Here is an 18,007-nt window from a genome sequence, read left to right as displayed (position 1 = left end):
TGGAGAAATGGCAATGCTGCATGCTAATAGCATTGCATCCTCCCCACTGTGCTGTTTAAGTGGGTCCATATGTGCCAATGAAATGCTCTGCTTTTTGCTTATCTTTTTAAAGATATGTTTCCTCCGCCCACCCACACACGCGCATCGCCCCAGGTATCGCACAGCCTGGATGGAGGTAGCTTTTCTCTAACCTCATTATGTATTTTCCCCAGGTACACTCCCCACCACGGTGCTAGGACAGGTTCAATCCCCTGACCTTGATGATTGGAGTGAAAAGGTTTACAAGTTCGAAGGCAAACCCCCCAGGTGCTTTGATCTTCTATTGAAGTTTGATTCAAACTCTACTGTGTCAAGTGACACTTACAAGAGAATAAAAAGAACAAAAGTGAGAGAAAGATAAAGGATGAGAGCCTGCGGAGCACAGAATATTAGCTTACTGACATCTTGCCTGTCACTCGCCTTTTTAATTTCAAAATTCACTCTGAAGTGATACATGGGTTCTCTCCTAGTAACTGATAAGAAAGATTATGTTGGCTAGAGGTTCTCTCTAATGAGCTGCATCTAAGTGATGGTCTTTGTCCAAACCAGACTTTGTGGCTCATGCCAGCGATGGCGCCTTTAAGCAAAGTGATTATGCTAACACTCCAGCAAGCAATGCCAACTCAATCAGTTTAGTCTTGAGTTCAATCACAGTCTATTTCAAGTTCCATCCAGAACTGTGCCTGACGGTGTGTTGTCGAGGATCTTCTTTCATTAATTTGGATAATTAACACATTAATACATTAGCAGTATGATGCTAGCTAGTGTGACACATCTCTTGGCACCAAGAGGGTAGCTTCGATCCAAGCCGTTTTTCATTTGCTTACTTGACAGTTAAGTACCTAATTTGGCACAGGAGCTGAAGGTTACCATCGAGGTGGAACTATATTCCTCTTATATGAACATGATTGAATTTAATTTGAGCAGTGTGACTACTGTGAGTTTAGCGACCTTGCTGCACAATGTTTGAAGTTACAGGGCCAAACAGGTTCATAGCAAACACCATATTAAGAGCCATAAACCAGTGTTGCTTTAATAGACGTGTCATTTTCATTTTGTGTCCTTGTCCTTTTAGTTCATGCTACAAGACAGAAGCTTGTCACTCACACTAGCCTGTAATCACAGATACTACAATACATTTTGAAATCTGGTTTCAAGAGAGACATGAGCAACAGCCAATGACATTGCGAGTCTTACTTTTCAATTATTTTTCAGCTTCTGCAGAACATTCCAAAAAATGACCACAAATCCTAAAATCAACTCTTGAATTACTATGTGCTTTAGTTTAAGTGAGAAAATGCTAATTCGGGATAGTGGATATGGTCAGGGAGGCTATTGTGCTTCTCAGTATTTTTGTGGAAAAGTTCAAAATAATTTATTTGAAATCGATTTTTATGTACAACAAAAAGTCTTTACTTTAACAGTTAATTCAATGAATGCATACTTGCTAACTTAAAGTATTAATTTCTTTTTCTTTTTTTTAATCAAACTAACCCCAAGTGTAGTGTGATTTTCTATTTTTAAGCATACATCTAAAACAATTTAGTGATGTTTTATACTTAAAATGCAAGAAAAATGTGCACATGATGACACTTAAAAATGCAGAGAGATAATACAACAGTGATCTAGACAGAGAAGGAGTGTATCCATTCAAAAGAGAGAAAGTGAAAAAGAGACTTGTGCTGCCCAGCTGTTCCTGGAATCTCTTATCCAGAACAGCAGAAGTGTCCCTGTCATGGTCCTCACATCTGGAGACGGAGACAGGAGTTGACATAAGTGCTTTCACTGATATACACACTGCCATTAATAATACAGCTTGAGTCATCTTACAGCATCAGTGCTGATCTCTCATGTGTGATGATGCAGGAATGAACCTTGGAATAAATCTCCAGTTACTGTTTGTCTAAGTTTAAAGGAATAGTTCACCCAAAATTGGAAATTCTGACACAATTTTGTCACCCTCATGCAGGACCAAACCCATATGTTTTCCTTTTTTTTTGTCAAACACAGAGATGTTAGACAGAATGTTGACATTTGCTCTTTGTGCTGTTGAACTCCAGCAAAAACAAAAAAAGCAACATTAAAGTATTATAAAAGGCTTCCTTCTATGTCTTATACACTATATTCCATGCATTCTCTTAAACATCGTAATTTACTGCATGAGTACATTTCCAGTTTAATCCTCATTATCTCATCTTTTTGCCCCATTGAACATGAACCCACACAGGCAGTTCAGCCTGAACCAAAACACCGGTCAGCTGAGCATCCGAGAGGGAACACCAGCTGGATTCTACAGCCTGCAGGTGAGGGTGGCAGATAAGAGCTGGCCAGATGTCACCTCATCGGCCGAGGTCACGGTGATGGAGCTGGAGGAGGATGCGCTGAGGAATGCTGGGTCAATCAGACTGGCCAGTGAGTGAATCTCCCTTTCCAAAAAATGAATATCTTGATAATATAGAAGAGCTCATTTTTGTTTTGATTTATTAATCTATTGATTCTTAATCATAAGCTTACATTAGTGTTATATTTAACCATTGTGTGACAGGATTTCCCTGGTCAAAAATGAATTTACTTCTATTATGCTATATTTTTACAACATGTTGGATTCAGTATTTTATCAGGTTGTTTTATTTCAGTTAGTCATTATGTTTTGTATTTCTTTTTGTAACTGATTGGTCATAGGCCTAATTGATCTGACCTTATGCACATCTGTTTTTTTCTCTCAAAAACTGAGGTGTATAAGCTCAGAACAATGAAGACTACAAGCAGTCAGTGTATAAAAAACAAAACCTTTACTAATTGAAAGAAAACAATTTGATAAAAAGGTTGAATGCATTCTTCTTAAATTACTGAATATCTGATATTAGAAACCCAAAAGCATTTTTAAAAAATGCATAGCATTTGCATCCCTGTATTCCATTTAAAAAATTGGGAATTTTTATGACTTGGTATTTGGTTTGACCTTAAAAGTTTGTGCATCACATTTCAATGCAGATTTTATAAATATGTCACATGTAATGCAGGCTGATATTGATGAATGAGCATAATGCAATCCACAGCCTGAGAGTAAGTGCTCTTACTCATTTCACATTTGCATAAAAGTCTTAGCATAGAAAGGACAGCATGAAAAAAATCTTACAAAATAGGGTCAGAGAGAAAATCATATGGCTAAAAAAAACTAAAAAAATTTTTTAACAAGGAACATTTTAAGTTGTTAAAAAAATCTTATGGAACAGATGTGACCATGTTAATAAATATGCTTGGGTTTTACATTGAAATCAAGTTATGTGTGTGTATGTATGTGTGTTCGTTATGCACAGACCTGACTGCAAATGAGTTTTTCCGAGCATCAACGAATAAGGAGAGCCGATACGAGTGTCTCCGCCGTCTCTTGTCCGACCTCTTCCAGACTGATATGGAGAATGTTGACATCTTCAGCCTGGCTAGTGGCAGCCAGCCAGCTCAGCATCACCTCAGCGTGTGGTTTGCCGCCCATGGCTCGCCATACTACAAGCCCGAGAAACTCCACGGCTATGTGGCATTGCACAAAGCTAAGGTGACAAAGACAAGTGCACAAAAACTCACACTTTCACACCAGTTCAACGTCTCCTGTGTTTCTCACATTGGCACAGACATGGTGTCTATGAAGCCGTTCACATTTACATGCATCTCACACCTGTACTCAGAGACACACTTTGCAATGGGTCAATAAATATTTAATTTCCATGTAAGTTATGAGATGGTGGGCTGTCGCTTTGGGCCGGGGAGACGAGCAGGATTTCTGAAAGGAGTGAGGGAGGAATGGATAGAAAGAACATGTTGCTCCCTGTGCAGCATTCACCAGTCTATAAATCAGGTGTAGAGTGGGCGCTCTTCACAGCCCAGCGTGGTGCTAATGCTCTCACCGAGATGATGTTGATGCACTACACAGGAAGCTGCTCTGACATTTTAAGAGCCGCTGCTGAGGGATGTGATGGACTGTCCTTGAGTCCAGAACAAAAAAACACACTCAAACTAACCAAACATGTACAGAAATGATTGTGGTGAATCATTTGTGTTGCATTATTCCTCTTGTAAATTGTTTTGGATAATGATGTATTTGTATAAAAAAAATAAAATAAAGGAATACAGGACAACAGGTCAAATGGTGGAGAAAACAAAATTAAAGTAAAGTAAATGAAAATTTAAAATCAAAAGATAACATTTTCTTGAATGTATTTTGTATTTTATCTTTTCATTTTTTATTTTTTTGCTATCTAGTTGTAGTAATGTTGAGTGGCTGATTGTTTCAATATGTTGTGCAGTTTTGCATGTGTAAAAAGAAAATCATTTTGAACAAACAAATATAGTAAAAAAAGGAAAGTTGTGGAAGTGACATTAGTAAATAAGTAATTAAATTGGATTTGTTGTTCTCTTTCAGTTGGAGTCTGCTCTGGGTGTGACCATTCTACAAGTCGGGGTGGACGAGTGTGCCTATGCAGCCTGTGGTCAGACAGGTGGCTGCTCTAGCAAGGTGACATTCAGTGACACCCCTAAAACACTGAACAACGGGAATGTCTCTTTGGTGTCTGTCTCAGCCAAAGCGAGCGCTCAGTGTGGCTGCCTCGCTCGAGAAGGCGTTCACCTGCACTGCTCTTCATACTCACACAACCCTTGCCTGAACGGAGGCACCTGTGTGGATAGTGAACTAGGCTACAGGTAAAACAGACTACCGTTCTAGCACTCAAGTCTTGTTAATAATTGCTTGTTTTTCTATATAAAAGAATAAACATTGTTTATTCATATAATGCATTTTCACTATTGGGGAAGCAATGGCTGATCTATCTCTCTGTTGCAGGTGTAAATGTCCCCCTATGTTTGATGGACCAGAATGCCAGCAAACCAAGCACAGTTTCCTTGGGAATGGTTATGCTTGGTTCCCTCCCATAAGGCCTTGCTTCCAGAGCCACATCTCTCTGGAGTTCATCACAGAAGCAGGCAATGGCCTACTGTTCTACAGTGGCCCAATGGGAACACCTCAGCCTGGAGAAAAAGAGGACTTCATTGCACTGGGTATTTATTGCATAATTGTCATATTTCACCGTTGTTTTTTTGTTTTTTGTTTTTTTGGCATAGTACATAATTTTAGTAATTTTGTTCTGTGCTATTGTCATTTATTTATTTATATTTATAATATATTTATTTTTATTTCAAGTCATATTTATTTTTAGATTACTTGTATTTAAATCTCTAAATTTTAGTACTTAATTTTAGTACTTAAACTTATTTCAGCTAGTTCCTAGGGCAACATTTTTTTAAATCTAAATGTTAATCTATATTTTATTTAGTTTCAGATTTATTTAAATTGTCAAAAATTTTATATTAGTTAACAATATCATGTGCACCACATTCTGAATGATCTAAAAAAAACTATGTATACTATATGTAAACATTGCAGTCTCAATAATGGAGAAAACATCTGTCGTAGTGCCATCATAATTTAAGTTTCTTTTTTTATACTGCAAGACATTAATTTCCTCTAACAATTAATAGTGTTACTAAAATCGATTAATGGCAAAAACACAATCTAAAGTGAGCCGTTAATTATAGATGTTTGTAAATGTGTGTGGTCAGCACTGGTGTGAATGGGGTTTGGTCAGCATTGATCTTGACCCCAAGTCACTGATGAAGGTCACATATTCAGATTCTGTGCCACTTGTCCAATACTGTATTGTGCAACTGGTCGTATGATTTCAGGAAACGACCCTCCTGTGGCCTTGCATAAGCTTACATCATCAGTTTGTTACATGTTTTTATTGAACTGGGGCCAAAACCCTCCACTGCAGTGACAGCAATTTCAAACTGACCACAAATTGATCACGAATAAGCATTTTTTGCTGCTGGGGTCAAAACCAATCTTAGGGGGCATACAACAGCATTAGACTTTCATGTCACATGTGTTTGCGGTACCGGTGTCATATGCTATGCAATGATGAGTTTGAGAACTTGCTAAAGGTTAAGTGTACTAGTGGCACCATATAACCTGGAGTCAAATCTATGTGATTGTTTTGCCATTTTATCATCCTCTGGACAAAAATCTACATGATTTTGAGGTGTTATTCATGTTTGTGGCGCAAACAAGACAAGTTACACAAGTCTTCAGGCACAGAACTGCCATTTTTTCATGTTAATTCACAGTTTCCACAAAAATATTATGCAGCACAAATGTTTTCAGCATTGTTAATAAAAAATAAAAAATGAGCACCTAATCTGCAAATTCAAATTATTTGTGACGGATCGTGTGACACTGAAGACTACAGTAATGTCTATTGAGAATTCAGCTTTGCCTTTACAGTAAAAAATTACATACTAAAACATATTAATTAATAATATTTCACAAAATTACTTTTTCAAATGTATCTTTATCAAATAAATGCAGCCTTGGTGAGCATAAGAGACTTCTTTCAAAAACAGAAAACTTTACCAACCCCACATTTTTGAATGGTACAGTGTACCTCTTGGCACTCATATTAATATTCTGTGTGTCTTCTAATGAAATTCCATGATTCTGTTTCTTTCATTAGAGCTGAAAAATGGAGTTCCTGTGCTGAGTGTGAATCACGGTTCGGGGACCCTAACACTGCAGCTGCCCATGAGAGCCACTGTCACAGACCGCCGCTGGCATCACCTGGACATCATCAGCGATGGCAAGGTACGGGCGTTAATTGAAATGAAGGGCATGTGACAAGGATTAGACACTGGGCATTTGCCATTCCTGGAGGAATTTTTGTTTTGATTTTATAATGTTCTCAACCTCACCTCAATTTCATTGAAACATGAAGCTGTCAGAGAGTCCATCACATAGCTTTGAGGCTCACACTGGGTAAAGCAGATTGTGAGCTTTTATCGCCCTCTGGGAATTGGGTCTAAAATATTCTATTATGAAACGTGACCTCTAGTATACTCAGATGGTGTAATACTTTGCCTTGAATTTACATTATTGTGTGTGTGTGTGTGTGTGTGTGTGTGTGTGTGTGTGTGTGTGTGTGTGTGTGTGTGTGTGTGTGTGTGTATGTGTATGCATTTGTGTAGATGGTGCAGATGATTCTGGACCAGTGTTCTGGTGCCATGGTGAACGAATTGGAAGGCTTGGGAGCTGAGATGCTTGAGATTGATCAGTCAGTGTGCAAGGCCTCCGGAGAGACACCAGGCAGTGAAAGGTAAAATTTGCCCATCTTTATGCTAGTGTCTTTTCTTTTCCAGGACAACACATGAAAATGTTGTTAACTTATATTTCACTCAGGCATATGCAAATATTTGCTTATAAATGCTCTCTAGAACACCTCCTGCCTTTGACTAGCAATAGCAAGTAGCAAATCATTGTTTCTGGCTGTGCCGCATCTCTTTATTTCTCTTCAGGTTTTTGGATGTCTATCAGCCTCTCCAGCTGGGTGGGGTTAAAGAGACACACTCACTTCGTAGGTCACACCCCCATTACAAAGGATTTGTGGGATGCATGAGGAACCTGGTGGTGGACAGTCAGGTAAAACCAGTGTAAATATGTTTATTCTTATAGGTGCTACTTTGTTTTGAACTTTTTAACTATGTTCTATATAGTATAGCTTTCTGGAAGGAGAATTGGCGGAAGTAAAATATAACTTAACAAAGGAAGTTAAATTTGACTATTGTTAAATACTTGTATTAAGTGCTGGAAGTATGTACTTCACTGATAACTGGAAATATTGACACTTTTAAGTGTGTCCCACATCATAAATTAATTCATAACTTCTCGTCATGCAATGTTTGCATTTGACTTTAAGCGTTTATCTAAAATCATTACCTTAAAATACATTACTATTTAACATTACTTGCCTGCTTAAATTCTGTGGTAGCAATGCATTTTTTCCCAAATGAAAAAGTTGAAAATTAACTATTAGACTCCTCTTCTTTCATTGTACATGAGATTGTGGGGAAGAAAAAAACATACAAGTTTGTAATTGGGTAATTTAAGTTTGGCTTAATATTTTCAATATGCTATTTTCAATGGATTTGGTAGGCACTAATTCTATTTGAACAGATTATCTGTAAATACATACATGTTGTTTCTATTTTAAATAAAACAGCTAAAAGTTGTTAAAGGCGAGAATTGGACCTTAAAATAAAGTGTGACCCGAGAAGATTATGTTTTCTAGTTCACTGACAATGGGCCTCATTCATAAAACATAAACAAAATGAATTCTGCTGAAAATCTACTAATTAAAACCAATAAAATTATCACATACGGTCCACCGTAGCTTATGAATGCAGACATTAATTATACTCAAATTTCACGAATGAATCTGTCAGTGTTAAACATCTTTCAGACTGAATGTGTTTCAGGTTACAATCTAAATCTTTTATTTGGACGGAACAGACATTTACCTGAGCCACTTTCTGACAGAGAGTCGATACAGATCAATGATGTTCAGGATTGTGCTGACTCAGGCCTTTCTATGTGTGTGTGTCTGTGTTCTGTCAGGTGTACGACCTCAGCAGCGCAGCAGAAAGTGAGAACAGCACCCCGGGATGTGCCCTAACGGATGGTGTGTGTCTGACCGCCGGAGGACCCTCCTGTGGGGTCCATGGGAAATGTCTGGGGGAATGGGGCTCCTTCAGTTGTGACTGCCATCCTGGATATAGTGGACACAAGTGTGACAAAGCCCTTCCTGAGTGGTCGTTTGGGAAAGACAGTGTGCTGAGGTACCAGCTGAGAGGTGGAGGAAGTCCACGCAAGACCCAAGCTCACTTCCTGCTGAGAACCCGCTCCTCCATGGGCAGCCTGCTCAGTGTGGCCTCACGTGACGCCAACGAGTTCATTATCCTGGAAGTGAGTGATGCATATGAATGCAATAACATCTAATTCAATTGCATTCAAATTCAAGTGTCCAATTACATCTGAAAATGGTGTAAAGCTGTAATACTGTGCCATCTTCTTGTCTCTTTTAGATAGTAGATGGTTACCTCACTGTCCGTGCTAACCTTGGGGATGGCGCTCACTCTCTGAAGCTAAATGGTCATCGCATAAACCTTGGCCAGTGGGTCTTCGTCAGCCTTCATCGCCATGACAACATCTTCACCCTGCGACTGGAGCAGGGTGGGGGCTCACGAGAGGTCACAGGGGTCCTGGGTCAGAAGAAGGAAATAGTAGTTCACCCCTCCAGTGTGTTTCTGGGAAACAGCGCCGCTCCAAACACACAGGGAGACTTTCAAGGTGGGATTTCTCTTCCCTTTCTTCCTCACAGCTGTAATTCAAATCAGTTTCTCTGTTTGCTTTGTTGAACTCCTGATAAGAGGGAATTTGTTTTCTTTTTCTGTTTTTATTTATTCACGCTTTTGAAGATTAAAGCTTAATATTAGAACTTAATTACTCAACTCTCTGGAATGCTTGATTCTAATTGGTAAGTCTCAGCATAGCATTTTAAGGTCAAATATGTTTGTATAATTACCTCTAGTCTATATAATAGCGCAATGTATAATATTATGTTTTATGAATATTATTGTAATATACCCCAATGTTCAAGAGTGTAACATTTTTATTCTATTTTATTTTATTTTAATACTTTTATTTTGCAAGGACACAATAAATTGATTGTAAATACAATTATAATGTTACAAAAGATTTCCATTTCAAATAAATGATCTTCTTCTGAACTTTTTCTTCCCAAAATCCTGAAAAATTCTCGGTTTCCACAAAAATATTAAGAGGTACAACCTTGCTAAGCATTTAGCTTAAAAAAACTTTTTAAAAACATAAAACAGTATTGGGACATAATATGTTTTAATATATATATTTTTAAATATGTACAATACTTTAAATATCCACTTATTTATTTAGTAGGTAACTGTAATGATCAAAATTAAAGTCATTATAAAGTCCAAGAGCACGTTATATATTGAAAATAAAAGTCACTGTAACAAATACAAAATATAAAAGTTCTATAGCATTTTCACCATGTTTTTTCATACAGGCTGTATGCGGGATGTAAGACTGAACGGTCACTCTCTGCCGCTGGATGGTCAGGGAACAGAGTTCAGTACTGTGCTGGAGCGCCGAGGAGTCGTGCCCGGCTGCCACTCTGACGCCTGCAGTGCCAAACCCTGCCTGAGTCCGCTGTACTGCGTCGACCTGTGGAGGAAACACGAGTGCAGGTGAACACTCTCTCCCACACAAGAGTTTCCCACTGTCATACTGTCAAATGCTTCTTTCTTCATCTCGACGTCCGCTCTCTCACTCCAGGTGTCCAGCCAATCAGGTTGCGGTGGTGGATGAGGTCACAGCTTTTTTGCATTGCGCCCCGTCCCCCTGCGGCCCCACCACGTGTCGTAACGGTGGCACCTGCCTGGCTCACTCTACCAAGAACTACCAGTGCCACTGTCCAGAGGGCTTCAGGGGCCAGTGGTGTGAGATCGGCCAAGTCAAATCTCTCCGTCTCGCCACGCTCAGCCCGAGCTCCATCCTAGCCATCAGCATGTGTCTGCTCGTCTTTTTCGGTAGCTATCCCAATATCATGGAACACTTTTCTTGAAAAGCGTTGGAATGTCTCTGTTATCATTGTAGAACAATGATGAGACCCTCTCATTTTGTGTTAGTCCAGTGGTTTTCAACCTGTGGGCCCCTAGTGGGTCGCGATGGTTGCAGGTGGGCCGCCAATTACTATTAAAAGAAATAATAATATTGCTCATATATGTAAAAATGTCTAAGTCATAACATAATAACATCCTTTCATACATATAATTAAATAACAAAAAATAAATATTAAACTGTAACTATGCTTCAACTATTCAAGCTCGCTGATTGGTTTAAGAATAAACCCCCAATTTATCTTAGATATTTTTGCTGCATATGCTACAGAACAACAGCAGTTGTACCAAGCGGTGCCAGCCCGAGTTATTTTCTGTTCATTGCCAGTTCATTCAATAAATACAGTTAACAATCTAGCTTCTGAGTACTAAGTTATTAAACCAACAATAGCGGGGTCAGTTAATTTTTTTTGCAGTGGGCCGCATAAACATATGTGTTTGGTTGTGTGGGCCGAGAGTTGAAAAAGGTTGGGAACCACTGTGTTAGTCTATTGAGAAAACACACAGAGGTAAGACGGCCAATGTGTGTGTGTGTGTGTGTGTGTGTGTGTGTGTGTGTGTGTGTGTGTGTGTGTGTGTGTGTCAACAGGTGTGACAGGTACAACAATGACGTGACAGGCTGGCAGTGCCCCCCAGGCCTCTATGCCAGCTCTGATACACCGTCAGCCACATAACAAGCAGACAAACAAATCCTTTTTAAAGCATTACTGCATGCAGGCAGGAAGAAATTACTCATCAACTGAAGCAAAAATGAGAAACGTGCTGCCAGATGATGGGATTGGTTGGGCTTATGGCCTTCAGAGAAATTTGGCAGAAAATGATGGGTTATTTTTGGGTTGATCTGTCTTTAACTGAAAAGAGGAGTCTTAGCATCCATGAACTGGCAGGATTGCATGAGCTGGTGAAAGGTGATTCCTGCAATCAGACTTTTGCACTTGACAGTCAAAATAAAATCAAAACTGACCGTTTACTTCTTTAACTTTTTTGGGGATGATTTGCACATTGTGCATGTTATTCTCATTTGTAAGTCGCTTTGGATAAAAGTGTCTGCTAAATGACAATGTAAATGTTATTCCAAAGACAAAAAATCTTTGTAAACTTCGTAAACATCAAAATATAATATTTTTCTACATCTCTTAATCATAATCCAGGGCTTAATTATATAATTTCATAATTAACATATATTATTTGTAAATATAACAGTTTGTTAATACATAAAATATTTTGTATTGAATTACAATCTGTCTGCATTTATTTGATCAAAAATACAGTAAAAACAATAATATTGTGAAATGTTATTACAATTTAAAATATTTTCATATATTTTAAAATGTAATTTATTCCTGTGATGCAAAGCAGAATTTTCAGCATCATTACTCCTGCCTTGTCAAAATAGAAGCATTTTCATCAGTTGTCTTAAACTTCTTAGGACCACTTTGCATGTCACATTATGTAAGTAAAATGTGTTGCAAAGTATTTACTATCATTTAATATGTTAAGCATCCACACTTCCACCAACAAAAATTTGTAGAGCTGGTTTCATCATTCTTGTAAATAATCTCTCTCTCTCTCTGTCCTCTGCAGCCGTGCTCGTGGCAGTGACTGTATGGAATCAGAAGGGCAGCCGGAATAAGTTCCGCAAAAGAGGTGTTTACCACATCCCAGCGGAGCACGAGAGCTGGGAGGACATCCGGGAGAACATCCTCAACTACAACGAGGAGGGAGGAGGAGAGCAGGACCAGGTATTCCATTAACACAGGGCAGCCGGGGGAAATATTGATTTACTTTCAGTAAGGCTCAGGGTCAGGGGAATGACCTCCATCAGCAGCTACACTGCCATCCCATCATCCTCTAGGTGGCAGCTTTCAGCACTTTAGAAATTCAATCTGCACAGCATGATTTACACAAGAGCACAACTATGCTCAGAATGGAATACTAGCATGCAGTCTATGCTATATTGTTGTCACATCACATGATGTCATACATTGCATTTTTTTTAATCCAGAGACTTTTTAATTAAAGTTTTAAAATCTATAAATAGCACTTTCCCACAATTTAACATGTTGCCTATGTGTCCACTAGAACGCCTATGACATCACCGAGCTGAAGAGGCCGCTGTGTTCCAGCTTGTCCCAGTCCTCCTCCTGTACCACCGCCCCCCTAATCAAGTCGTCCCAGGGCTCTCAGGAGGAGGTCCATCCCACCGGAGCCACCCTTCCCTACCACCACATAGCCAGCTGCGGCGGTCACTGCTCCATGGACTTCAAGAGCTACGTGTCGCGCATCATCTGGGAGGCCGACAATGACAGCCTGGTGTTCCCCATGGACACTTACCACGTGTACTGCATCGAGGGAAAGGGCTCCAGCGCAGGCAGCCTCAGCTCTCTGGGATCGGCTGTTTCAGAGGAGGCCTTCACCTACGACTCCCTGCGGCGCTGGGGCTCCAAGTTCGAAGGCCTCAGCGAGCTTTATCGCCGACCGGAGCTGGCCATCCCCTACATGGACACGGTGCAAAGCCAAAGCCAGGAACAACAACAATAACCGGACGACTTAAAGCCCAGCATTTGTTTTTGTGTTAGTGTTTTATAGCCTTTATAGGGTTCCAGTTTCAACGCTACAAAAATGTGTCCTAAGAAAAGGTTTCTGTTGATTTGTTATACAGTTGGACAGCTTTAAGGGTGAGGAGCAGCTGAGGTTAGAGGACTGACTTGTTTTATTTATTGAGTGAAATATTAAATGTACTGTATTTATTTTTGCTCTGATAGGGAACAAAGCCAGCGAATCATCAGGACTTCACCATGTTGAACATAGTATGCGGTCACATCCAGCGTGTCACAACTAAGGGGTGTTTTAGTGAACACACATGTCTAATGCTGCATTTCATCCCACTTGGAAATCCAGCTTTCTTTCTGGAAATGTGCATTAGGATGCCACTTTATGTAAGATTTTCATCTTAGAAGCTTGCGCTGAACTATGATTTTGCCAAAATGTGAGTTCACAAGTCTGGGATCTGTAAGAAGTTTTTGTTGTTTAAAAAACAGTAAAACATTAATATTGTGAAGTACTATTACTTTTTAAAACAACCTTTTTATATTTTATTGTAATTAATTCCTTTAATGGCAGAGCTGAATTTCTAGGATTTTTTGATGAAAAGAAAGCTTTTGAACATCTTAATGAGACTTTACTGTCATTTTGATCAATTGAATGTGTTTTTGCTGAATAAAAGTATTACATTGAAAGAAATTATATTTAAATTTAGATAAAATAAAATGTTTAAATATTTTTTAGGATAGAAATTACTTCATTCCTTAAATTCTATAAAATCTCTAAAAAAATAACAATTAAAAAAAGTAATAAATTAAATTCTTGAAGTCATAAATTACTGGAAAGCTAATGGACATGTCATGAAAATTGCACAGAAAGATTAGTCAAAAAAGTTTGGGAAACCTGCTTGATTAATACCGTTAGCAATTAACATTCACTGCACCAATGAGACAATTTTCCTACATTTACACACTGATGAAACCTGTTCAGTTTGCAGTGACAGCCAGGTGTAAAACGTTAAATGATCTTCTCCGGATCATCATACACCAGCAGAGCCATTAGGTTCTGTATGTCATTGAGAATCAGACCACAAAACATGGTTGAAATTAAATAGATCCCACATCCGCCAGCAGCATTATTCCCAGCAGTTTACTGATCAGGGTGCAATGTTTCAGAAATCTGCACTTGACCAAAACTCTTGTTTTAATGGACCCAGCTGCACTAGTAATGGACGCCCACTTCTGAATTTTAACTCTGAAGCATAAATTTGCCAAAAGAGGGTCACAAAGACAACGAAAGTCTTCATAGGTGACTGATTTGCCAATGAATCACAAATCCACTCATGCAAAGAGAGCATACGTTACATTACTTTCGGTCAGTGGTGGTATAAATCTACATTCTGCCATGAATATTCATTGTGTTGTTCATTTTCTTTGTCTTTTTCATAAGAGGGACATAGTGTGTGATGCCAATCATTTCTGTTGCTGGTGTGCTGAAACTGTGTCTCACAACACCAGATGAATGTGTACTGAGTAGCCGAAGATGAAACTCCACTGTGTCAAAGTGTTTTAAAAGTTCAAATGTGGCCAGACACAGCGCAAATACAATCATTAAAAAACGTATGGATATTTTAAATTGCAATATACTTACAAAGGATCTGTATAGTTCTATTTTTATTGTTGTGAAAACGAATATTAGTCTGCTCAAATTTGCAAGCTGCATTTTGTAAGAACAATGAGCCATAAGATTGGGTTTTCAGTTAGGTTAGTCCTCAAATAAATGCTCAGAAAACCTATACAGAAACATAAATTGAGTTGAAGACACATGGCCATTGCTCTTTTTCTGGAAAGGTCCAAGCAATGTCACTCCATGCCTCTTGTAAACCTTCTAACAAGAGCATGAGGTCATTGTCACAATGGCTTATAGTTGACTTGAAATGTTGCTTTTAGCCAATCACAGACCTGTGCTGCTCGTTGAACCATGTAAATAATGTAAATACAGAAATACTTTTTCTAGGGCCTTAACATTTTCCTTTTTGTATATGAATTTTAATAAATGAACTGTTTTCCTTGAGCAAACGTGAGAGCGTGGTTATTGTTTCGTGTAGTTTCCTCATCCTACATTTCACGTCTTAATAGCACTGATTTTCTTTTGTGTTGTTTTACTGCCACCCAGCGGTGATTTACAGTAATCACAATCCCACCCCCAATTATTGTTATCAGTTGCCATGTGATCTCTAGTTTCCTGTTTATTTAGGTCCTTCCAAGAGGTACCAATAGGTAACATTAACATAATTTTCATTAGTTTTTCAGCCTTCTAAACTCCCTGATATGTGAACCGAGCAAAGTTTGCTCTCATTCTGTTACATGGTTTTCTGAACCAATATCTGTTTATGTTTCACTGTTAAGAGCCATAAAGTATCTTAGAAACGCATCAATCAGACTCATCTACTAAACATTTTTAGCAGCTGTGTAGGTCAGTATGAAGCCATTTAATCCGTTAAATGGGTAGAATGAATGTTTTTGGCAGCTGGTCAGTATAATTTGCTATCTTTCCCTCTCTGTGGTAATATTCCCATTTTGCCTATAAAGTATATTTGTTTCAAAAGTTTTTTTTTTTTTTTTTAGTTTTTTTTGAGCTACATAAAGCACTTTAGTGTGTGTCATGAGGTCTGATACCTTTCTATATTCCTGGTTTATCTTTGTGACCTTTCTGACACCTTACGTTCTGTTGTATTTATGTATTTATGAAATGTATTTACTTTTAGTTGTTTTTTATACATACATGTGTGTGTGTGTGTGTGTGTGTGTGTGTGCGCGTGTGTGTGTGTGTGTGTGTGTGTGTGTGTGTCTTCCTTCTTTGCTAATGTCTCCACTGCTAAAATGACATACTACCATAACAAAATTAACAATTAATCTAACTCTCGCATGCTTTGTAAACATTTTCCTCACTTCTTTGTCCTCCTCCTCTCCCTCCTGCTTCATCTCTAATAGCTGACAACTTTGCCACGTTTTTCATTAACAAAATTAAACACATCAGTGCACAATTTTCACCACCACAATCTGTCAAGCTCATATCACCAGCAAACATACACTCATTTACATCCTTTTCTTCACTCTCTGAGGCAGATGTCTCCAAACTCATCCTTTCTAATCATCCTACTACTTGTCCACTTGATCCTATTCCATCTCATCTCCTTCGAGCCATTTCTCCTGCAGTTGTACCTGCACTCACTCACATCATCAACATATCCCTCCACACTGGTGTTTTCCCCTCATCATTTAGACAGGCTTGTATAACTCCATTGCTTAAGAAACCCACCCTCAACCCATCTCTTTTAGAGAACTATAGACCAGTTTCCCTTCTTCCTTTCATTGCAAAAACACTTAAACGAGCTGTGTTCAACCAAGTCTCTGCATTTCTCACACAGAACAACTTCCTTAAAAGCAACCAATCTGGCTTCAAAAGTGGACATTCAACTGAGACTGCCTTGCTCTCAGTTGTTGAAGCCCTAAGACTGGCAAGAGCGGAATCCAAATCTTCAGTACAGAAAAGACCGAGCTGAAGGTTGAGCGATTCGACCAATCAGATGAAAACAGCGTTTCAGCTCCGCCCACCAGTGCGAATGAAATATTGAATCCATAAACCGAAATGATCAAAACGTACACGGACCAACTGTCTTGTCAATGTTCTCTCACTTGAATCCTCTCAAGTCTTGAGTCTCTTGACTTTCTGCAAGCCCTGCCTTGTTCACGCAGTGATTGACGTGTCGGGAGGGGGCAGACACGTGATCGGCTCGGAATGCATTTTCAATGTGCACAGTGAATTTTGCTACATTCATTGCGGGACATTGAATGAAAATGCAATCGTAAGTGTCTTGACTGTGAGTGTTAATGCAATTAAGAAAAATAGCATTTGAATGATAATTTTGCCACAGTTTTAGCTTGAACATGTTCTACACATCTAATCATTTCTGTAATACATTTTCATTTTAATTTTGCAACTTATAAAGCATTAAAATTAGTATTCATTTTACATATTAAAACTAGTGTATGAAATGGCAAATGAAAATTATGTAATTTCATTTTCATTTTGCACCAAACGTTGCACAAATGTATTGGAAAATGTAAATGAAAATACAGAAATGCATTGCCATTTTACACATTGCATTGTCCTTTTGCATATTACATTCCAAATTGAATATTGCTACCAATATGCTTCCATAGTTTCCCTCTCAAACGTGATTGGATTGTGCAGGCGCCACTGATTGGGACAGCCTATCAGCAATCACATTCAGCTTTCCACCAAAGACTTCATGACAGTATGTACACACACACACACATGCCCACACTCACACACACACAGAGTTGTCACACATAGATTGTGTGTGTGAGAATGGTGTTAATTCAGCTGAAAGTATTTTCTTCTGCCTTTGCCTGTATGTCAATGTGAGAGGAAGGGGCTTAATACTGTCACTCAAATGAGCTGAATTTTTTTTTTCCTTCTTTGTAAGCTGACCTAAACACAGCTGATTTTCTTTAATCATTATTATTTTCTATTCTATGCTGCATGTAGAACACGGTCAGGTTCAGAGGTGTGTCAGAACATTGCAATATTGCCTTCTTTGCTGGTTTAAGTTTATTGATTTGATTGATCAAAAAACAGAGAAACTCACATGTACATGTAATTGTTAGCTGAATTTACTTTTCTGATGTTACACATTAATGTAAGCTGAGCATTTGCTTTGATGTTCTTGAGTATGCGGGGTGTTTAACACAGTCAGGTTCAAATGTGGGAGGTTTGTCAGAGCGTTGCCATTGTGCTA

At 38.6% G+C, this 18,007-nt stretch overlaps 1 protein-coding gene across 1 annotated transcript in view; it reads left to right on the top strand.

The window, feature by feature from the left end:
• The window catches only part of LOC132158755 (neural-cadherin-like), a 110,180-nt gene extending 96,548 nt beyond the window's left edge, over nt 1-13,632 (top strand). Inside the window, exons 19-32 of the mRNA XM_059568303.1 lie at nt 213-306; nt 2,267-2,451; nt 3,360-3,595; nt 4,460-4,737; nt 4,877-5,091; nt 6,603-6,730; nt 7,111-7,238; nt 7,438-7,561; nt 8,537-8,884; nt 9,004-9,268; nt 10,026-10,206; nt 10,295-10,548; nt 12,223-12,380; nt 12,721-13,632. Coding sequence (XP_059424286.1) covers nt 213-306; nt 2,267-2,451; nt 3,360-3,595; nt 4,460-4,737; nt 4,877-5,091; nt 6,603-6,730; nt 7,111-7,238; nt 7,438-7,561; nt 8,537-8,884; nt 9,004-9,268; nt 10,026-10,206; nt 10,295-10,548; nt 12,223-12,380; nt 12,721-13,179 — 3,053 coding nt within the window. The 3' untranslated portion in view covers nt 13,180-13,632. The remainder of the gene's footprint in view (nt 1-212; nt 307-2,266; nt 2,452-3,359; nt 3,596-4,459; nt 4,738-4,876; nt 5,092-6,602; nt 6,731-7,110; nt 7,239-7,437; nt 7,562-8,536; nt 8,885-9,003; nt 9,269-10,025; nt 10,207-10,294; nt 10,549-12,222; nt 12,381-12,720) is intronic.
• Nucleotides 13,633-18,007: the final 4,375 nt, after the last annotated feature.

This window comes from Carassius carassius, chromosome 15, assembly GCF_963082965.1.
Source record: "Carassius carassius chromosome 15, fCarCar2.1, whole genome shotgun sequence".
Lineage (NCBI taxonomy): Eukaryota > Metazoa > Chordata > Actinopteri > Cypriniformes > Cyprinidae > Carassius > Carassius carassius.
The sequence above is the reverse complement of the archived record's forward strand: the minus strand, read 5'-3'. Positions and strand labels throughout refer to the sequence as shown.